This window comes from Anopheles arabiensis, chromosome 2 (assembly GCF_016920715.1).
Source record: "Anopheles arabiensis isolate DONGOLA chromosome 2, AaraD3, whole genome shotgun sequence".
Lineage (NCBI taxonomy): Eukaryota > Metazoa > Arthropoda > Insecta > Diptera > Culicidae > Anopheles > Anopheles arabiensis.
Genome location: NC_053517.1, coordinates 14,362,939 through 14,381,385, shown reverse-complemented (window position 1 = coordinate 14,381,385; position 18,447 = coordinate 14,362,939). Strand labels below are relative to the sequence as shown.

Sequence of the window (18,447 nt, the reverse complement as noted above, 5' to 3'; positions counted from 1 at the left end):
CGATTGTGCCGGAAAATCTTGCCCATCCTACGCCACCCGGTGCAGCGCGGTCACAAGAATTGGATGGTTTTTTGTTGTTGGTGTTTGCTGTTGTCGATGCCTCGTCTTAGCTGACCCTAAAAAGACGCGCGTTGATGCGTTTGTTTGAGCGCACAACAATATTGCGTTCCGAGTGGAGCAGGGGTGTGGGTGGGTGGTAATTTGGTATTAACAATGCAAATTCTTCCCTACCTTCTTGGAAGCTCCGGCAAACATTAACGCTTTATTACTGCTGCTCGCCATGATTATACAGTGCGCGCGCTCAAGCTTGCGGTTCGGGCAGAGTTGGTGAGGTTCTGAGCATCACGTGGGATCAGGGGCAGGGGTCCCGATTGTAAGCCCCACTTATTATGATCCAACCGTGTGGCGCCCGGTGGTCAGTTGCAGCTTCATTCGAGCGTGATGAAACCGTGTGGTTAAACGCATGGCGACATACTAGCACGGCCAGACAAAAAATCGCAGTCCAACGAAAAGAATGAAGCATCAATTTTATTTTTTTTCGTTGGTTTGCGATACTTTGCATCTCTTCTGCGCTTCCCCTCTGGTGGGTGCATTTTTTGTTTGCGATCGCATAATTCAGCAAAACCGGGTGCTAATCATGCCATTGGACGCTCCCCCTCCGTGGGAACACTGGTGGTACGCGAAGAAAAGGTTAAGAGTTCTGCTGAAATCGGTCGGATCGGTGGCTTGACGTGCTAAATGAAGCGCAAAAAAGCAATGCCGCCGCATTAGCAGAGCTGGGCTCGAGGCTCGAGAAATCGAGAAGATCTTAATTGGGTGGTTGGTTTGGCTCTTCGTCAGGTTCGGTTAGGTTTGATATGCACCCTACTGCCCATTATGTATATTTCTTTTTTTCATTGCAGCATGTTTAGACTGTAAAGATTTGTTTGTTTCTTGTCAAATAATGAGATCTTGTGTGAAATGTGTCAAACGATTTGTGAGGGAAAATCAATTTAAAAATAACTGAGCGTAGGTTTAAGCTGATGCCGTCTGCAGTGATCACTATGTTGCTATTTTAAACTTATAATTGTTATAGTATGGTACAGTAAGCATACAATGTAATTAATCGTCGCAATTTATGCTCCAAGTAGACTTATCAACTGCACATTACACTTATTTAGGAACGAATCTACTAAAATCGATCTTATTTCGCCCTTCTCGTATCCTCCAAAACAGTCTTCTTCAAATACAAGCAGCCCTTTGAATGCCATCACCCGATCGCCTACTGCCCTTTGCCTTTCGGCCGACGACAGCCGCATCATAATTCTATTCATCATCCCGCCCTACTGCCCTTCGCTAACCGCCGGGTGATGGTAATTACCGATGGATTAATGCCTTCACGTTGTAAACGTCAAGCCGTTGTCGCACACCCGCACAAGACCGCCTCAGCTCGGGACACCCATTCTCGATCCCGTTCTCCATCCGTTCGATCCGTAAAATCCATCCGGCTTGTGGGGCTTGTGAAATGAGCGCCGAAGAGAACGCGCGATCACGCGCTGGTGCGCAACCTTCCCCGGGACAGGACCTTCAAATATGTGAGAGCGCACACGCAAGATCTAGTTCAACTACGACGGCTGCCGCTGCTAATGAAATACTTGTAAAAAGTTCGTTCCATCAAAAAGTCGATTGTTCTCATGGGTGATCCTCCGTTTTTACGACCACTCTCCACTCACGCGCGTATATTATTGCCTCTGACCTCTGCACCGCTCAGGGGTCGGCAGGCGACATCGGTAGCATCATCCGGTCGGAGCGGAATCTGCACCAGCGTTGAACGGGACCTCACCGGGCTCGCACTTGTCACACGGCCTTTTCCGTGTTAATGGCTTAACGATCGTTAAATCGTTCACCGATCAGTCGGACAGAACCACACGCGATATCGCACGAACGGTTGCTTGATCTTCGGACGGCAAGGACGGCACCGTTGGCAGTGCGATCAAGATCAAGTCCCCCAAACGTTCGCGAAGCAAATGCAACGGAAACACAACAATCGAAACCAATTCAAATCACACCGACTGCGATCGTCGTTTCGGGTTTATTAGCTACGGATGGCAGCTCTCGGATGGCTTCGCACAGCTAGGTAAGTATTGTTGGTTTTTGTTGTAGTTGATGGTAATTAACCGACTTCCTTTGGCACCGAGGGAAAGGGACACATCGAAAGGTGGGTAGAGATGGCCTCCGTTAACAGACTCCTCTGTTAACGTTCTATAGAGTCTGCAGTCTGTGGAATGTTTCATCTGCAGCGCGAGTATTTTTGGCCACTGTATTAACCTTTGCGCTGGTTTTGTGAGTTTGTGTGGAGCGGATATTAATGTTAGCTGCATTCAATGAAATCCAGAGTGGAGGGATTCATTACAAACAGGAGATATAGATGTAACTATACGTGTGAGACTGCTAATGGAGGCAGTGAAGTAAATTAGTCAGATTGGTTTAGTGTCACGATTATGCAACAAAGTGCAGAATAGACCGATGAACCTGAAACTTTGTAAGTTTTATTGTTCGTAACACAAGAGGCATAAACTGTCTCTTTTGAATCTTTTTAATAATTTAGTCAAGATAGTTTTGTTTCTTACTAATACTTTAATGATCACTTTAAAGTATTGGACGTATCGTATCGTGTATAAGTAGACCGTTGGACGTATAAGTATCGTGGAACTATTTTGTCGAACAAATTGAAAACGACAAAAGTCCCTTAACCCTGTGGAAAAATCGTTGAGCCATGTAAATAAAACAAAATCTTGGTTTATATTTCGTTGAAAATGGTAAGCTTGTAACATCGTCTCATTTGTTTTGAGTTTCAAATCCCTGGTGGTATATTTATCAGAAAAAAATGGATTGATTTGAAAAAAATTACCATTGTGAATTGCTTTCGTTACGATTTGTTCACAAGATTGAACTCAAGTACCGGGGGTGTCTCGTACACAACATTGCACACAATTGTACAATGCAACCTTACCGTGCGCTCAGACATACCGCCAAACAGCGACGCGCCGTGAAGCGTGAAACTAAAATCAATGATATTTGATGAGAATGATTGTTGGAGCAAAATCCTTGTTCGTGGTTTTTGCGACAAGGCACTAAGACACCATGAATTTTGCAAATATGAATTTGGCGACCTAACCCAGGATTTTGCCACCAACAATTTTACAACCAAGAAGTATGCGACCAACAATTTTGCTATCAAGAATTTCGAGAAGATTTAGCAAAAATTACAAATCTGCTATTGTTACAAACCCAATTTTCCAATTCACCAAAAACAAGATTGCAAATTTTGGAAAAAAATTTTTTTGCGATTGTCGCAAAGAATCTGCGATTGTCGTAAAAAAGGACTTTAATAACTCGCTAACGGTAAAAGGACGAAGGAAACGGTAAGAGGACAAACAAATTCATATTCGCAAAAAGGACTTTAACATGAGTTTTTCAAAAATGATTTTTCCCCCAACAGAATAACAAATTTCAAAATAAAACTTTACACTTAAATATCTCGGAAACTAGAAGAGATAGCGCAAAAAGGAATTTAAAATGAGGTCAGTGGAATGTAAGAAAAACTTAATTTTCTCGAAAATATCAGAATTTTTGATTAAATATATTATCTTCCCCAAATTTGTGAAATTTGCTTACATAATACTCTTTAATCTTAAATTTCTCGGAAACTAGAAGAGATAGTGCAAAAAGGATTTTCTTATGAAATCAGTCTAATGTATGAAAAACTATATTTTCCCGAAATAATCGACATTTTTTCATTAAATATGATTCCTTCCACAAATTTATGAAATTTAATTTATTAAACAAGCAAACCTTTTAACTTAAATATCTAAGAAATTATGAGAGATATCGCAAAAAGGACTTCAAATAGTTTGTATAATTCTTAACACTATTCGATACATAAACATCCAGTTTAGGGGTCGCTTTCGTCGGTTTCAATGTATTCGGCAGTGTGCACTCATTGGGTATAAAGTGTGCAATAATAGAATTTTGAGTTTTTGTAAGTATGCAACAATTGAGTTTTTGTATAGGTTTAAAAATCTGTATTTCTTGATATTAATCATAATTTTTCTGCCTGAAATAAAATACACGTACATTTTTTTAACAATAATGATGTATACTAGGCACGCATAACATGCATATTGTGATTTTATCCATCTCAAACATGTGAAATACGTTGGCTCTAAAGTGTGCCACAATTGGCAGATTACCCTAATTAAACATAATTTAAATAAAATACAATTACAGATTATCCTTAGAGTGTACGATAATCTGTAATGGTATTTCTCTTTCACTATCTCCCTTTCTCTCTCTCTACTCGCGGAACTTCCGTCGCACAAAGCGAGGCATCGGTAGCAGGTACAGGATCATGTTGAACGCACACAACCCCAGGGCAAAAGCAATGCTGGCGGCAATATCGGTCGTTTCCTGGGGATTCGGGCGGCCAAGCCGCTCCATCAGAAAATCGGCCGGCTGCGGACATACGATCCCGTTGGCGGGTGTGCAGTTCATCTTGCGGCCCAAAAACGTGGCCGTGTGCAGCAGCGAACTGGCGTACTTGGTGTGCACACCTTTAGCGTTTTCCTGCAACCATCCGGGCAATCCTTTGGTGGATCTGTGAAAAGGGGAAATAAAACATTAGCAAAACAGAGGTAAAAAGTCGTATTGAATGTTCCACCTTACCTGATAGTGCCACTGGCGAGCGTGAGACACACGATAAGTATGTACGAGGTAGCGATCGCCGCGTTCAGCTGCGACTTCATCACCAGCAAAAACATCACGCACAGCTGCTCGGCCAGCATGAAGCTGGTCCAGAGCGCCACCAGCAGATACGTGAACGTCATACCGTCGGGATTGGACGGATCCAGGACGAGCGGGTACAGCACACAGGCAGCGACGGCCGACGAGATGAAGGAGAACGGTATCGAAACGGTGTTGTACGCGATCAGCATCGTTGCGCCAGTGTAGAGACCCTCCGCATACTCCTGGCAGAAGCGTTTTCTCCACGGTGGAACTAAAGGGAATGAAATGAGGGTTAATGTTTTAGCAAACTTGCAAAACCTTCTCGTTTACAACTCATCCATACACAGTGAGATTGTTGCCCATATGCCGACACCGTAGCTGAGTGCCAGTACGCTTAGGATGAGACCACCCTTGCTGAAGAATCCGTGCGCATCGTCGCCAGTTTGGCCGTAGAACAGCCACAGCAGCCCCATCGTAGCGGGCAGTGCGAGAAGGCGCAGGAACAGCGCCTTCATACCAGCATATCCGCAGGAGAACGTGGCCGCCAGAAGTCGTCTATCGAAAGAGCGAAGTAAAGTTAGTTTCATATTGGTCCGATTTACTCAGCAGTGTTACTCACAGATACAGGATGCCCCATACTTTCAGCTCGCCCGGTTTTCCGTACGCCAGCGGTATTTTGCCACTACCGATCGGGTTGATCGGTGCTTCCGGGATGGGCGTTTCACGGGCGAATCGTTCCACCAGCGCTTCAATCTGTTGACTTGACTCCAGGAAGCGATCGCGCGATCTAAAGTGTAAGTCAAACAAATGCAACTGGATGTTATCAAACGCTCAAAGTCTTGCTTCTACTGTTTCGGACGCTGCAGGGTTCCGTTTGTATCTCAAAAAGAACCAGGGTTTTAAAAATTAATAAATATAAACTTTATTCTTATATCCTGCAATGACTCCCCTTCTTTCTCCCCTCTGCTCTCACAAAAAAGCACAATCTTACTACGGACTGCTCACGTTCTGATGCAGATACATCACCATATCGAGCTCGCTATTGCTAAGCGCGAGCCGCCGCTTCTGCAGGTCCCGCTGGCCGGTCTGACCGAACAGCTGCCGCATCTCATCACAGGCCGCAGGAATGTTTAGTATGCGCCGGCACAGGCGCTTCAGCAGCGGGAAGGCCGTCTCGTTCCGCCAGTACGACATGATGTCGACCGCACTCTCCAGCTTCACGTCCACGTACTGCTGAATCTCGTCGTCCACCACGTCCTCGCACTCGAGCTTCAGCGAGGCGTCCATAAACTCGTAGAACGGCAGCTCCGACGGCGCCAGCGAGCTGCGCCGCTTGCGCACCCCGTGCGTCCCGTACTGGCCCCGCTTGACCCGCTCCACCCCGTCGAGATCGGCGTGCAGGTGTTGCTTCACCTTGGCAAGCGTGTCGTTCCGCTCCTCGTCCGACAGGAAGCGCAACCCTTTGAACTTGGGATCGAGAAACACCGCTATCCGGTGGTAGTCGTGCAGCGGGAAGTGTGCCCTCAGCTGGTCGAGCAGCGTTTCCTTCAGCAGCCGCACGTCCTCCTCGTCGTCCGGCTCGGGGCGGAAGCTAAGCTCGAGCTTTTTGCGCCACAGCACCACCTCGCTGATGGTGACGCCCGTGTCGGAGGCGAGCCCCCGGATCGGCTCGCGGAACGGCTCGAGAAAGCGCTGCAGCACCGCCAGCTCCGCCGGTACCGTCTCGTCCTCGTCCTCGCTGCCGAGCATGAACCGCTCCAGGTAGCGGCCACTGTCGTACTGGAACATGTCCACCACGCGCCTCATAATGCCCCACAGCATCGTTACCGCGCACGGTATCAGCTCGTACTGTTCGCGCTGGTTGCGCAGCGTCCTTTCCGGCTCCGGGCAGTCGTCCGCGTCCGGCGGGCCCCCGTACACCAGCTTGAGCGGATCGGAAAACGACCGGGCGAGGCTGTCCTCGATGATGCGCTGCAGATGCTCGACGTAGGCCGCCTCCTGCCCGGTCACGTCCAGCGTTTTTACGTGCAGCGGCCGGAAGTAGTAGTCGGACGCGACCGTGTACGCGTTGATCGCGACGTACGTGCGCCGCTCGTGCTCGTGCCGGAACAGGCTGAAGCTGAACGTGAGATCGCAGTCGGACAGCACCTTGTTGAGCTGGCCCTTCGCCTCGTGGTACATGGCGGGCAGTACGGTTTCGAGCAGGGCGTCCCGGGACGCGAGCAACCCCTCCGGCTGCTGCCCGTAGAACGCACCGATGTTGACCAGCATCTGGGCGAGCGTGCGGAAGCTCGGCTGATCGAACAGATCCGCACTGACGATGTCTTTGTACAGGACGCAGGCCTGCTGCCGCACCAGCTCGTCCTTCACGTTCTGGGGCAGCACGCCACCGTACTTCACCATCTGCGGCGGGGTCGTCGTGACGGCCGTGCTGGACGGTGGCGCCGCGGGCTGCACCACCTTCGCGGCGCCAATGGCTGCGGCCGATTTGGGCACCGCGGGCGCTTTGCCGCCCTGCGAGCTGTTCCAGCTGCTCGACACTTTCGGCTCCAGCTTCACCTCCACGCCGGAGGGCAGCTTGATCTTGCAGCGGTGCCGCAGCAGGCTGCCCGTGCCGGTGCTCGCTTTGTGCAGCACGAGCCAGCCGCACTCCAGGCAGCGCACGTAGTTCTGCTTGATGCCCTTGTAGTACATCGGCATGTAGCGCTGCCAGGTGCTGTTGTTGTTGTGGTGCTTCCGGTACTCCAGCTCCGGGTCTTTGTCGCTGATCATCCGCTCCAGCTGGTCCTTCGTCAGCAGCAGCGGATTGTGCATGGCGGCGAGCGCACCGGATTTGAGCATCTGGTCCGTCAGCTGGTACGTCACCTTGCCCATCTGCAGCCGGACGACGGCACCCTTGGCTGGGTAGCCGTCGGACGTGAGCTTGCGGAAGGATTTGTCCGCCTTGCCGGCCCGTATCTCGACCTCCGGCTCCGGCGGTGGCGCTTCATCGTTCGGCGTGTCTTCCAGGACCTGCACCAGCGCGTGACCTTCCTCCAGGGACAGTTCGGAGTCGGCCTACGGGGAATTGGGAGATCGTTAGTACGGTTGTTCGAAGCGTAATCCAGCGAACCCAGTGGGCAATAGTACCCGTGACAGAAACGTGACTGAGACAAAAATGGCAACCGGAGTGGGAATGGAATTTCTTCCAGAATCGACAGACAGTTCGTGAAAAAATAAGGGAAAAAATTAGTCCAACGTTAAACGGGCGTCAAAAATCAACAAGTGGCCTCGTGTCTGTGAGGTCTTTTTTTAAACGGCTCGGGCCCTCGGGTTATAAAACCACCTCTTCAGTGGGAGCCATTTTGAAGTGAAGAGAAAATACGCACGAGATGAAAAACAGAATCGTGAGAGAGGGAGAGAGCGAGAGCGAGCAGGTGGGCAGCAGAGCGTGTGTGTGCGAGCAGGAGCAAGTGAAAAGGAAAACAGAACAACGTGAGGCATTGACTGCAAGGGAGCTTTTTTTCGGTGCGCACTGTGATCCAAGATGCCTTTGGGAACGCGCGCTGCTTCTTCTTGCCCGCTTGAAGGCAATCGGAACGGGGAGATGCAAAAAAGAAGAAAGAAAGAAAACAAGCCAACACGAACGCAAAGAACGAACAACACGGAATGGAGAACGCGCAAGAAGTCAACATCATGCGAAAGGGGGAGAAGGCGCAGAGTTGGCACGATCGAACCTCTATCCAACGGACTCGTGATGGAGTAGAAAAAGGGAGCTGGCAGAAATGGGAAAAAAATGTTCTGGAAGTGAAAGAAAAACCACCCCTTCTCCCTCGATACTCGAGCGAAACAATGAGCTAATGTGGTTGAGTGCAGTACGAGGGAACGGTTCGCGTGCACAGGGAAGACACGGGGAAGAACTCCAAGAAGGCACCATATCTTCACGACCATCCCTCACACGCAGGAGGAAGATGTTGTACAGTGATCGGAGAGTTTTGTGTGGTCTGCTGGAAGGTCTGCGAACCGCAGCAAGAATCACCAAATGCTAAGGGATGAGGAATGCGCACAAGAGCAGGCTAGCCAGCACGCTGAAGCGCTGGCGAAGAAGTAGAAGAAGAAGAAGAGGAGGAGGAAGAAGAAGAGAAATAAGAGGAAGATCAACAAAACAAACCGCGCCGCGCACAACAACAAACCCGGCGTTTTGCGTTAATTGAGGGGGATGGTTCGAGGGAGTAGTACACACAATCAACCCCCTTGCCTTGCACCTAAACGCTCCAAGAGAGAGAGAGAGAAAGAGCGCAGCAGTAGTACTCTCGCAGTAGGCGAAATGAGAGAAGCGTGAAACGGGCTTACAGTGCTGTGCACGATAAATGCACAAGAAATCAGTTTTGTTTTAAATCAGTTGGTCATGAAACCTGGCTGGGAGATGTTAACTGTCGAGAATGAAAAACATGATAACGCTACCTTTACGCTAACTTTAACGTTAACGTTAAGCAACATGATCAGCATGCCAAAAAAGCCACAGACAACATCTAGTCTATATTATGTATCGGGAAAAAATCTGGTCCACGCATACATATATGTAGAAGGATAAACAACTGCCGCTTTCGATAATCACTCCAAAGAAATTTCCTTTTGAACCGGAACATTCGCAAAATGAAAGAGTTGATGGACTATTTACCAAAAATTACCGCAAAGCTTGCTTTTAAAGTTCTTGAATGTGTTTCGCTGCGCTTTTGTATACGTTACTGGCTTACATAGCATAACAGTTAATTGTGAAGATTAGCTTTACCAGACGAAAACATCTGTCAAATAGTTAATTTCGCCACACTTTAAAATTTGTTATATATTCTAGCTAAATTGGATAAATTCGCCCTAAGAAGACATTCGTCTTGAAGAGCTCACCCTTTTAATGTATTGAAGACATCTTAGAGTGAATTTACTGTATGTTGAAAAACGTTGTTGACTTTTAGCTAACCTATAAACTCAACGTAAGTCCGAATTTTAATGTAAATATTCCATCCAAAACATCAAGACATACGAGTTGCCGAAGGAGAACCATCAGGAAAAAAATTGGTGTTTTAAAGACATTAGTTATACATTTTGGTACACACTGTACAATGCAGGAACACGCAAATCTAATCTCTATAGATACTTCGAACAACAACAACAACAAAAAAACGCGTGAGCACGATTCTATTACCCTCCGTCTCATTCACTCGTTTACTCTCTCTCTCTCTCTCTCTCTCTCGTACACGATACCATTGCTATTTCCCTCTCGTTCTAGCGCACGTGTGTTTTGGCAGCCACAAAACGGAGCGGTAGTCTAACGAGTTGTAGCGAAAAATGCGTATCTCATTAGGCCGTTTGTTTGGCGTGCAAAATGTGTTGTGAAAAATGTAAAAATAAAAATCAAAATAAAATTGAAACATTACCAAAGCTTGCACGCCGTTTTTAAAAACCTGGAGCTAAAAAAGTAACAAAATTTCCAATGCTTTCATTGAGCCAAGTGGGTTTCTGCCTCCGCTGTCCGCTGAGTGTGCAGCACCGAAAGGTGGGAGTTGCGTGCAGTGAAGCGCGGCGGCACTGGGAACACAGAGAACCACTCTACCGGACGATGTGCACGAGTGTGTGTGTGACTGTGTCTGTAATGCGCGTGAGTAGAGGCAATACAACAGAACGCACAAAAAAGCACACCATCTTTGACGTGACAAACGCTGTGACAAAAACGCAGCAGCGCAATAATAAAACGCTCTCTCTCTATCTCTCTCTCTCTCGGCAACCGTTTTGCCAGCACTAATGAAGGAGTCACACAACCTTCCCGGGGAGGGGGGATGCGAGGAGGGTGTAAGTGTGGACAAAACCAAAAATTTGTCGAGTCAGATTTTGCAAACTAAAGTGGAGCATTGGCCGGGTCCCTCCTGTACTGCCTTCACACCTGCCTGCCTGCCTGTCTGTTACGATTTTGCCCACGATCGGCCGGACAGGCAGGTAATGTGCGTGAAAGCTGCCCACCAAATGGTCGCCATTTTGTCTGTCACGAACTGTGCGTGCTGTGCCGCGTGGGCACACCCCCTCCCCCTTCCTACCTGTATTTCCGGTTCCGGCAGCTCCTCCTTTATGTTGGCCAGCCCCACTGGCATGTAGAGCACCTGCGCTACCGACGGTGGCTGGCCGGTGGTGACGGCCGGTGGTGACGCCGCCTCACAGGTGGACGCCGACGAGCCGCTGGTCGAGGAGGAGATGGAGGACGGGGCGCTCGGGGAGCTGCTGCTCTCGCTTCCGCTACCGCCCGTCGCCGGGCTGAGCGGCGATTCTTCCGGTGAGTCGCCGGCGGAGGCAGCGGCGGCGGCGGCGGCAAGGATGCTGCCGGCACTAAGCGTACCGACAACGGCGGCGTCGTTCATGTCGGTTTTGCTCCTTTCCGTTTTCTTTTTTTTTTTCTCTGCTACCTTTCTTTTAGGTGGCGACGAGATTTGCGACAATGTTCTGATCACGTTCACGGTGCAAACTCACACACAGAGGGGGAAGTGCAAACTCACAGCCCCCTTTAATCCTGTTTTTGCTTCTTCTCTTTGTTCCGTTACTGTTTCACGTTGAGCAGACAAGAGCTTTTAACCTTGGCAAAAAGCAACGGGGCGAGGATGGTGGCGCGGTTGTTCCGAGTCCGTGCTGCACGACGGTTGTTGGCAAAATAGAACGCGCCCCGTTCGCAGGGGAGAGAGAGCTTGAGCTTGGGGCGTACGTGCACGACTCTACCGAGCGACGGCGACCGTGGTGGCACGGAGTAGCAGTAGGCTGCGTCGTGCCGTGTTGTGTGCGTGAGATGACGCCATGATTTCGTGCGCACCCGTGTGCACCCCCTTCTTTCAGCACCACTGCGTTGAGGTGTCTGTCGTCTACTGCCGCTACAAAAGCACACACAATGATGATTCTGCAACACACACCAGCCGAGGGGAGAAACGTTTTAATGTTGTCACGAAACGCACACACACTCATACACACACGCTTCTGTCACGAACGAACGAGAGCCGGTGGTTGTTTTCGAACGTTTGTATTTGTGTTTGGCTCCGCCGTTCGCTGCCCGCTTTTGTTTCGGTGAAGCCCTCCGTCGTTTTGACGTTTGCCAGTGCTGTCACAGGGTGCGTGCGTGCTTGTAGAACGTTCTGCAAACGCACACACTCACACATACAGCTCACACCGTCACTGGAGGGTGGTTGCCCACCCCGCACTGAAAGCGGAGCGGTTGAGTGTAGTTAGATTGTTGGAAAGCAAAAAAAAACACGCACAAATCGAATGCCCGGTGTCCGGTTACCGGTTAATTCCAACTCAAATCGCACCGCGGAAGTTAAAAAAACACACACGCACACAAAACGCGATTCAATTTCCACACTCGCTCGCTCACACACAAGCGCTTCTCGGTTCGATGCCGTAGCCGCGCGCTCGCTCTCTATCTCCGTCTCACATTCACACACCGCAAACTCTGTGTGTGACGCACAGGTTCCCGAACACGGCGAATGTGCGACTGCTGCTGCTACTGTTCCGTGCCAGTGTACGTTCCTCTCTCGCAGGATTCCGGTGAACGATTGAAAGAATGCGAAGTCAGCGCATCGAGCGTGAGCCTCGAGGTTGTGGCTCGGGTTCTTGACAGCGCGCCCGCTCTCACTCTCTCCCACCGGCGCGGTCTCTTTCGCTCGCTCGCCTGCTCGCTCATTCACTCTCTCGCGCACGGTATAGGCTCACGGCGGGATTCTCGATTCTACGCAACCTTTGCTGCTGCTAGAAGTTATACCCTTTGCTCACGGCACGTACACACACAGAGACGCACTGTCCGGTGCCCGTTTCGTTCTGCGAAATCAACATCCACGGTTCAACATTCTATATTCACTCACGTTTCTCCTGGCCATCCCCTCTCTCCGACAACCCTTCACCCCCGTGGCTCACCCTGCCCTTCCAGCGAGCGTCGTGTTGCGTGTTCAAATTCTCCTTTCCGTGTGTGCCGCGCGTCGTTGGTCACGTTTTTCCATTACACACCCGGTTCTGCTGGTGTGCAGCCGCCAACAACGTCACACCTTCCCTCCTACCAAAACCATGGTTCCCTGCCCCGGTTCCTGGTGTGTTGCTGTGGGACACTCTGTGCTGCGTCCGGATGTCACTGTGTGGTGTGGTTTTTGCCTGTCTTCCTTTCCCAGCGACCCTTTGCTCACATGTGCCCTCACACACAAACACACACACACACACGGGGTTGCTGGCTACCTGTGCCCCCTTGTGCCTTGCACCTCCGCACAGTCGTTAATGTGAAGTTTTGTTGTTTTTTCGTTTAGTTTCATTCTTTGTACCTTCCAGCATCACAGCTAAGGGTTGGTGGGGGGTTTGACGAGAGCATAAAAAGCATAGCGGTGCCCGCGGTGCCCAGGGTTTTGTGCTCGTGAAACGGCCAACAGAGCGGACACGATTTTATAAGTTTGCTTCCTGATGTTGGTTTTCCTTTTTTTTTGTTTTTTTTTTAAATATATTTTTTTCATAAAATGTAAACTATGAATGTTTTATAATAAATAGTACATAACATGTTTCATTACTAATAGTAAGTAGTAAAAGCTAAATGTTGTAATTAAGCCATTAGAGTGTTTATAAGTTAAAAAGAAAAGAAAGATAAAAGATTTTAAAAAAATGAAACGAAGAAGGAAAATACAAAATACTAAAAATGGTTGAATTATGTTTGATTAACACGTGTTACTAAAAACATAATTTGTTAAAAACAAAGAAGGAACTAACGAAACTAAACAGGAAAACGCTTTCAACTTTTAGCTTCTTTCAACTCCAAAGCACATAAAATACACGTGTGCGTGCGTGTGTGCGTGTATGTTGATCTTCATATAATCTTCTTTCCCATCCTACTTCTTGCACAGGTCAAAACGACGGTTCTTACCTCGAACACAGAACAACAACAACAACAACAACAACCCTGCAGAGCACCTTTCGTGATCAACCTAATACTATGGCGCATTTTACCATTTTGCGTGACTGGATCTTCTTTCTCTTCTTCTTCTTCTTTTTCTTCTTCTGCTTCTTCTTCTTCTTCTTGTGCTTCTGCCTGCTTTGGTTCACTTCCCTTTTCCTTCCTAAAGGGGCCCACGACAGTACACGGACCGACCGTTTGCTTGCCCCCTTTTTAAGTGAGTGTGTGTGTGTGTGCTTTTTCTTTGCGCTTTTTCCTTTCTCCTTCCTTTTGTGTTGCATCTTCGCACCTTCCGCAGGACAAACGCAGCAGGCCCCTTTCCCACACCCTCTGTTCCCGCGTGACAAGTGTATGGCTACGTGTGCGTGTGTGTGTGTGCCTATGTGCGCGGTACCGCGGTAAGAGGCTGGTGAAACCGCACGCAAAGCGAACCTAGAACGTTCAACTCGCCAACCGTCGCAAACAAGACGCACGCACCAACCACCCCCCATAGGGGAGGGGGTGGTTACAGCTCGGTGTCTTTTTTTCCTTTGTTTGTTACGCGGAGGAGCGTACGGTTCGTGCGCGTACCACGAAACCACCACCACCACCAACGGACGAACGCTCTTTCACCCTCATGAAAACTACCCCTATAAAGGTGGCGTGCTGAAATTGCTCTACGGCACAAAACGGGGGAAGCTTTTTTTCCTGTTTCGTTTGCAAGACGCAACATCTCACCCGTGAGTTTCCGTAGCAGATGAGCTGCGAGCTGCAAGTGAGAAGAGAGCCGCGTGAGAGTGAGCAAGTGAGCCAGCGTGATGTGTGTGCGTAGCGTGAATCACACTATCGAAGCGAGGCGCAAAGTACGCAGCCATATTTCCGGTAAAACGTTCGCTGACGCGTTAGAAACGCGTTCGCGGGGCAAATAAACACTAAACCGCAAACACTCTCATTGGGCTTGGTTTGGCTCCACAGTACAAGGCGGAGGTCAGCCCCAACCCTCACCGATTCCCCCAACGTGACTTGCTGCAGATTTAATACTGTATCGCACATGGTGGGTAGTTACTGTGCAGTGGCATTTGTTTTGCGCTCTGTGCACGGTGCAATACAAAATCGTGCCATTTGCCCAAGCCAGCATGGCAAGCCACGGAAGTGGTGAATTATGGGTGGACGTTTTACGGTCGTGAGTAGCGTAACGGAAGTGAGTAGCGGAATGACGTTGGATTGTTTTAATATTTTCACGTTTCGTGCGATAGTGTTTATGATATTGGTTATTATGTTGGTATCATTATTAAAAACAATAAAGCATAATTGAAAAAAATATTTTACAGCGTGGAGTATGATTTTAAGAATTGTATATTATGATTTGTTCGAAAATATAAGGAAGTTTCAAACGGCACTTGTGTTGTTTGTTTTGAATAAGCAGAAAAGTATGACAATAAAATGGAAAACAAAACATAATAACTACAACAGCACACAAATATGACGAGGAAATTGAGACTCAACAATCTAAACATAGCAATGGTAATAGTTTGTGCTGGTGGCTCCACAACAAAAGTAGCAAGATGATTTATAAAAAAAGTTGTACTGCGTTTTTACATTTACTAACTATAAATAATTTACTCAATTTACTAGGGTTTCTTTAATTTGAAATAATTGAGCGTATAATATTGTTGAAATCGAACTATTTTGATGAAATTTAAAGTTCGAATACATACATTTGTTGTGGAAAATAGCACTTCATTTTTCCGACTGGAATCGGGTAGAGATCATGTTAGATAAATAGAATAAAAACAAAAATAATTCCTCTGTAAATGTCTACAACACAAAATTGTTCAGATGGCCTCGAACGAATGCATGATGCTTAAATTCTAATTAGACAACATAACAAAAACATAACAATGAATTTTCATTAATTATTCTCGTTTGCCATAGCAATATATATAAATTTTAACACATTGAGTCTAAGAAAAAGAGAAAGAGTTGCAAGAGTGCAAATGTTCCTGGGGGCCAAGCACTTTTATTTTCATATTTTATCATAACGCAGTACTATATATGATAGTCACGTCCCCCAAGGAAGTATAATGGAATACAAGCATACAAAAAATGATAAAAATAATTGATTTTAATACCTCTATGAGAGTGAGTGAGAATTGCTTGTAGTTTCCTCGTTTGTATTGTGGTTTAAATCTTCAGATTGGGAATGTTACAGTTTTATGTTGTATATGCTTAGGATTTCAACAACATATTTAGATGATGGAAATGAAAATACTGATGATGTAAAAAACGTAGGATAACATAAAATAAATATTTTTTAGTTATATTTGTTAGCTATTAGATGGTTTGAAAATTCACAACATAACTAGAATATACTTGTCTACAATATATTCATCAAAGGAATTGGTAATTTCAATTTCAGTTATGAAAAAAAAAATTTTGAAATTAGTAGTTCCTATTCCTTCATATATGATAGTGATATGTGTTAAGCAACACATAAAAACATTAAAGAAACAATCATGAACGATCATGGCCACACTTAATTATCACCACTACTTAAACTCTAAAAGCTTTGTGCATTACATGAGTTGTTCGTTTTGCAATTGCAAATTTGATTTGCGATATTGAATGAACATTTTCGAAAGGTATAATATGTTGTTTCATTTTATGGTGTAAATACTTGCTTGTAGTGACAGATGTGTGTTTTTTAAATAAAACTAAAAATGCACAAATTGACAGTTTCATTGACAGACTATGTAAATATAAATATTATGTAGAAATTCATAAAACAGCAATTATTCGTTATGAAAGCAAGCAGTGGCACTTACCTTCGATCCACCGTGGACAGGCATAGATAGTACATGAGCGGATTTTCCAGCTGGGGACACGGAAAACCAATACCGTGGAAGTACTCCAGCATGGCGCGGGTACCGCCAGAGTAAACAGCACCTCCCAGACACAAGAATAATGCCCTAAAACAAAAATAAAACATACAGCCAATTAGTCAAGAAATTTTCATATTTTAGTAGCGTTCCATGCCATCCAACTTACCTATCTAAAAAGGGGAACACATCCGACCGTGGCTTCTCGAGCGAAAGCAATATACCACAGCCCGTTTTTTTGGCCGAGTTAGACAGTATGCTAATCAGCAGGTAAGCGCTGAGCGGATCAAGCCCTTGCGTCGGTTCGTCCAGCAGCAGCATCACCGGATCGCGCACCAGCTGAATACCGATCGCGAGCCGGCGCTTCTCACTGATGTTGAGATTTTCCACCTTCTTGTGGGACACCTGCGACAGGGCAAGATCAGCCAACACCTGGCGCACTTTGGAGCTTTTCAGATAACCTCCCAACTGGTAAACAAAAATGGAGAACGAGAAATGAGTTTAATTAAGTAATCTAAATCAGATTTTTTAACTCAGTTTTTACTTACGATCGTTGGTGTGTAGTGAAGCGTTTGGGAAACCGTCAGCCCGGGAATAAAGTCACAGGCATGCGTGACATATCCGCACCGCTGCTGGAACAGTGACTTCGTCAGCGGTGCCCCATTCAGCAGTACCTGGCCGCGGGACGATCCATCCGACCGGCGGGCGATAACATCGAGCAGGGCACGCTTTCCGCTGCCCTTCGAGCCGAGGATGGCCATCACCTCACCGCTGTGCACGGTCAGATGCACTCCCTTCAGCACCAGCGCTGACTGGCCGCCGCCATTGAAGCACCCGCCCGTATCAACCTGCCAAACCAAAACAAACGACATCAACGAGCGCACAGGCACAGAACGGTGCACCTTGAGAGCGACTGTTCGCTGCGGGAGCACGTTCGCAGCGTACACAGCAGCGTAGGACACTCAGGTCGTGGTGGCTGGGTGTACGTACCTCGGTCGTGTGGTAGATGTTGTGTGCCTCAAGCACGTAGTCGCTCCCGATCATGACGATCTGACCTAGTGTTGATGTTCGACACAGCACAAGCGACGAACCTGAAGCAAATGAAATGAGCTCGATCGCTCACCCACTGAGTGCGCGTGGTGAGTGGTGCGTGGCGCAACCCTTGACAGATGGTTACCGTGGCAGAACAGCAGAACGGCCACCGATCGGGACAAAACAGCGGCAACCTCCACCGACAACGTTACAAGCGAGACTGTCGGGTCGGTTCCCCGATCCACGATGTGTCGGCCCGTTTCGTACGCTTTTCCGGTTAGGGAGGGGGGAGTGTTGATGAATCGTTGACCGGATTTTTCAACACTCGTAGCTGGATGCGTCCGATGGTTTGCTGGTATTGGTAATGCCTACGGAATCTGACGTTGAAATGGGGCCTTAAAAGAGATTTTAAATGCTTCGGTACTTTTCTTATGCTGGCAATTGGATTTTTTTCATCTTCATTTTTTAAATACTTTCTCTTCTTTAAAGATATCATCAAAAATTATTTTATATCATTAATGAATATTATAGTCTATATTTATATTATTTACATAAATTATTATTGTTTAATTTATTTATCTCACTTAATTGTTAAATGTTTATTTTTCATTAAATTTATGTTTTTACTGTTGATCATCTTTACAATTGATCATCAAAACAAATGCACGATAACCTACCCTGTTCCACACTCACCCCCTAGGTGGCTTTGGCTAACCGACCCTCTCATCCCTCACGCCCCTAACACAATGTTTACCTTTTTGCCCACGGCACGGCTGCAAACGTACCGTGTGCGTCACAACCCACACAACGCCAGCCCCGGACGCAACCGCACTGTGTGTGTATGTTGGTAGTTGT

The 18,447-nt window shown here is 47.3% G+C and overlaps 2 protein-coding genes across 2 annotated transcripts; both read right to left on the bottom strand.

The window, feature by feature from the left end:
- Window positions 1-3,726: 3,726 nt before the first annotated feature.
- On the bottom strand, window positions 3,727-17,825 carry LOC120894157 (ATP-binding cassette sub-family G member 5). The gene is made up of 8 exons (XM_040296576.1): window positions 17,551-17,825; window positions 17,109-17,408; window positions 16,730-17,028; window positions 16,507-16,650; window positions 5,384-5,551; window positions 5,108-5,319; window positions 4,705-5,035; window positions 3,727-4,636 (listed from the first exon to the last, which is right to left on the bottom strand). The coding sequence occupies exons 1-8, from the start codon at window positions 17,602-17,604 to the stop codon at window positions 4,336-4,338; spliced, it is 1,809 nt and encodes a 602-aa protein (XP_040152510.1). The 5' UTR covers window positions 17,605-17,825; the 3' UTR covers window positions 3,727-4,335.
- Window positions 5,662-13,186, bottom strand: LOC120894156. Its single transcript, XM_040296574.1, has 2 exons — window positions 10,833-13,186; window positions 5,662-7,821 (listed from the first exon to the last, which is right to left on the bottom strand). The coding sequence occupies exons 1-2, from the start codon at window positions 11,148-11,150 to the stop codon at window positions 5,755-5,757; spliced, it is 2,385 nt and encodes a 794-aa protein (XP_040152508.1). The 5' UTR covers window positions 11,151-13,186; the 3' UTR covers window positions 5,662-5,754.
- Window positions 17,826-18,447: the final 622 nt, after the last annotated feature.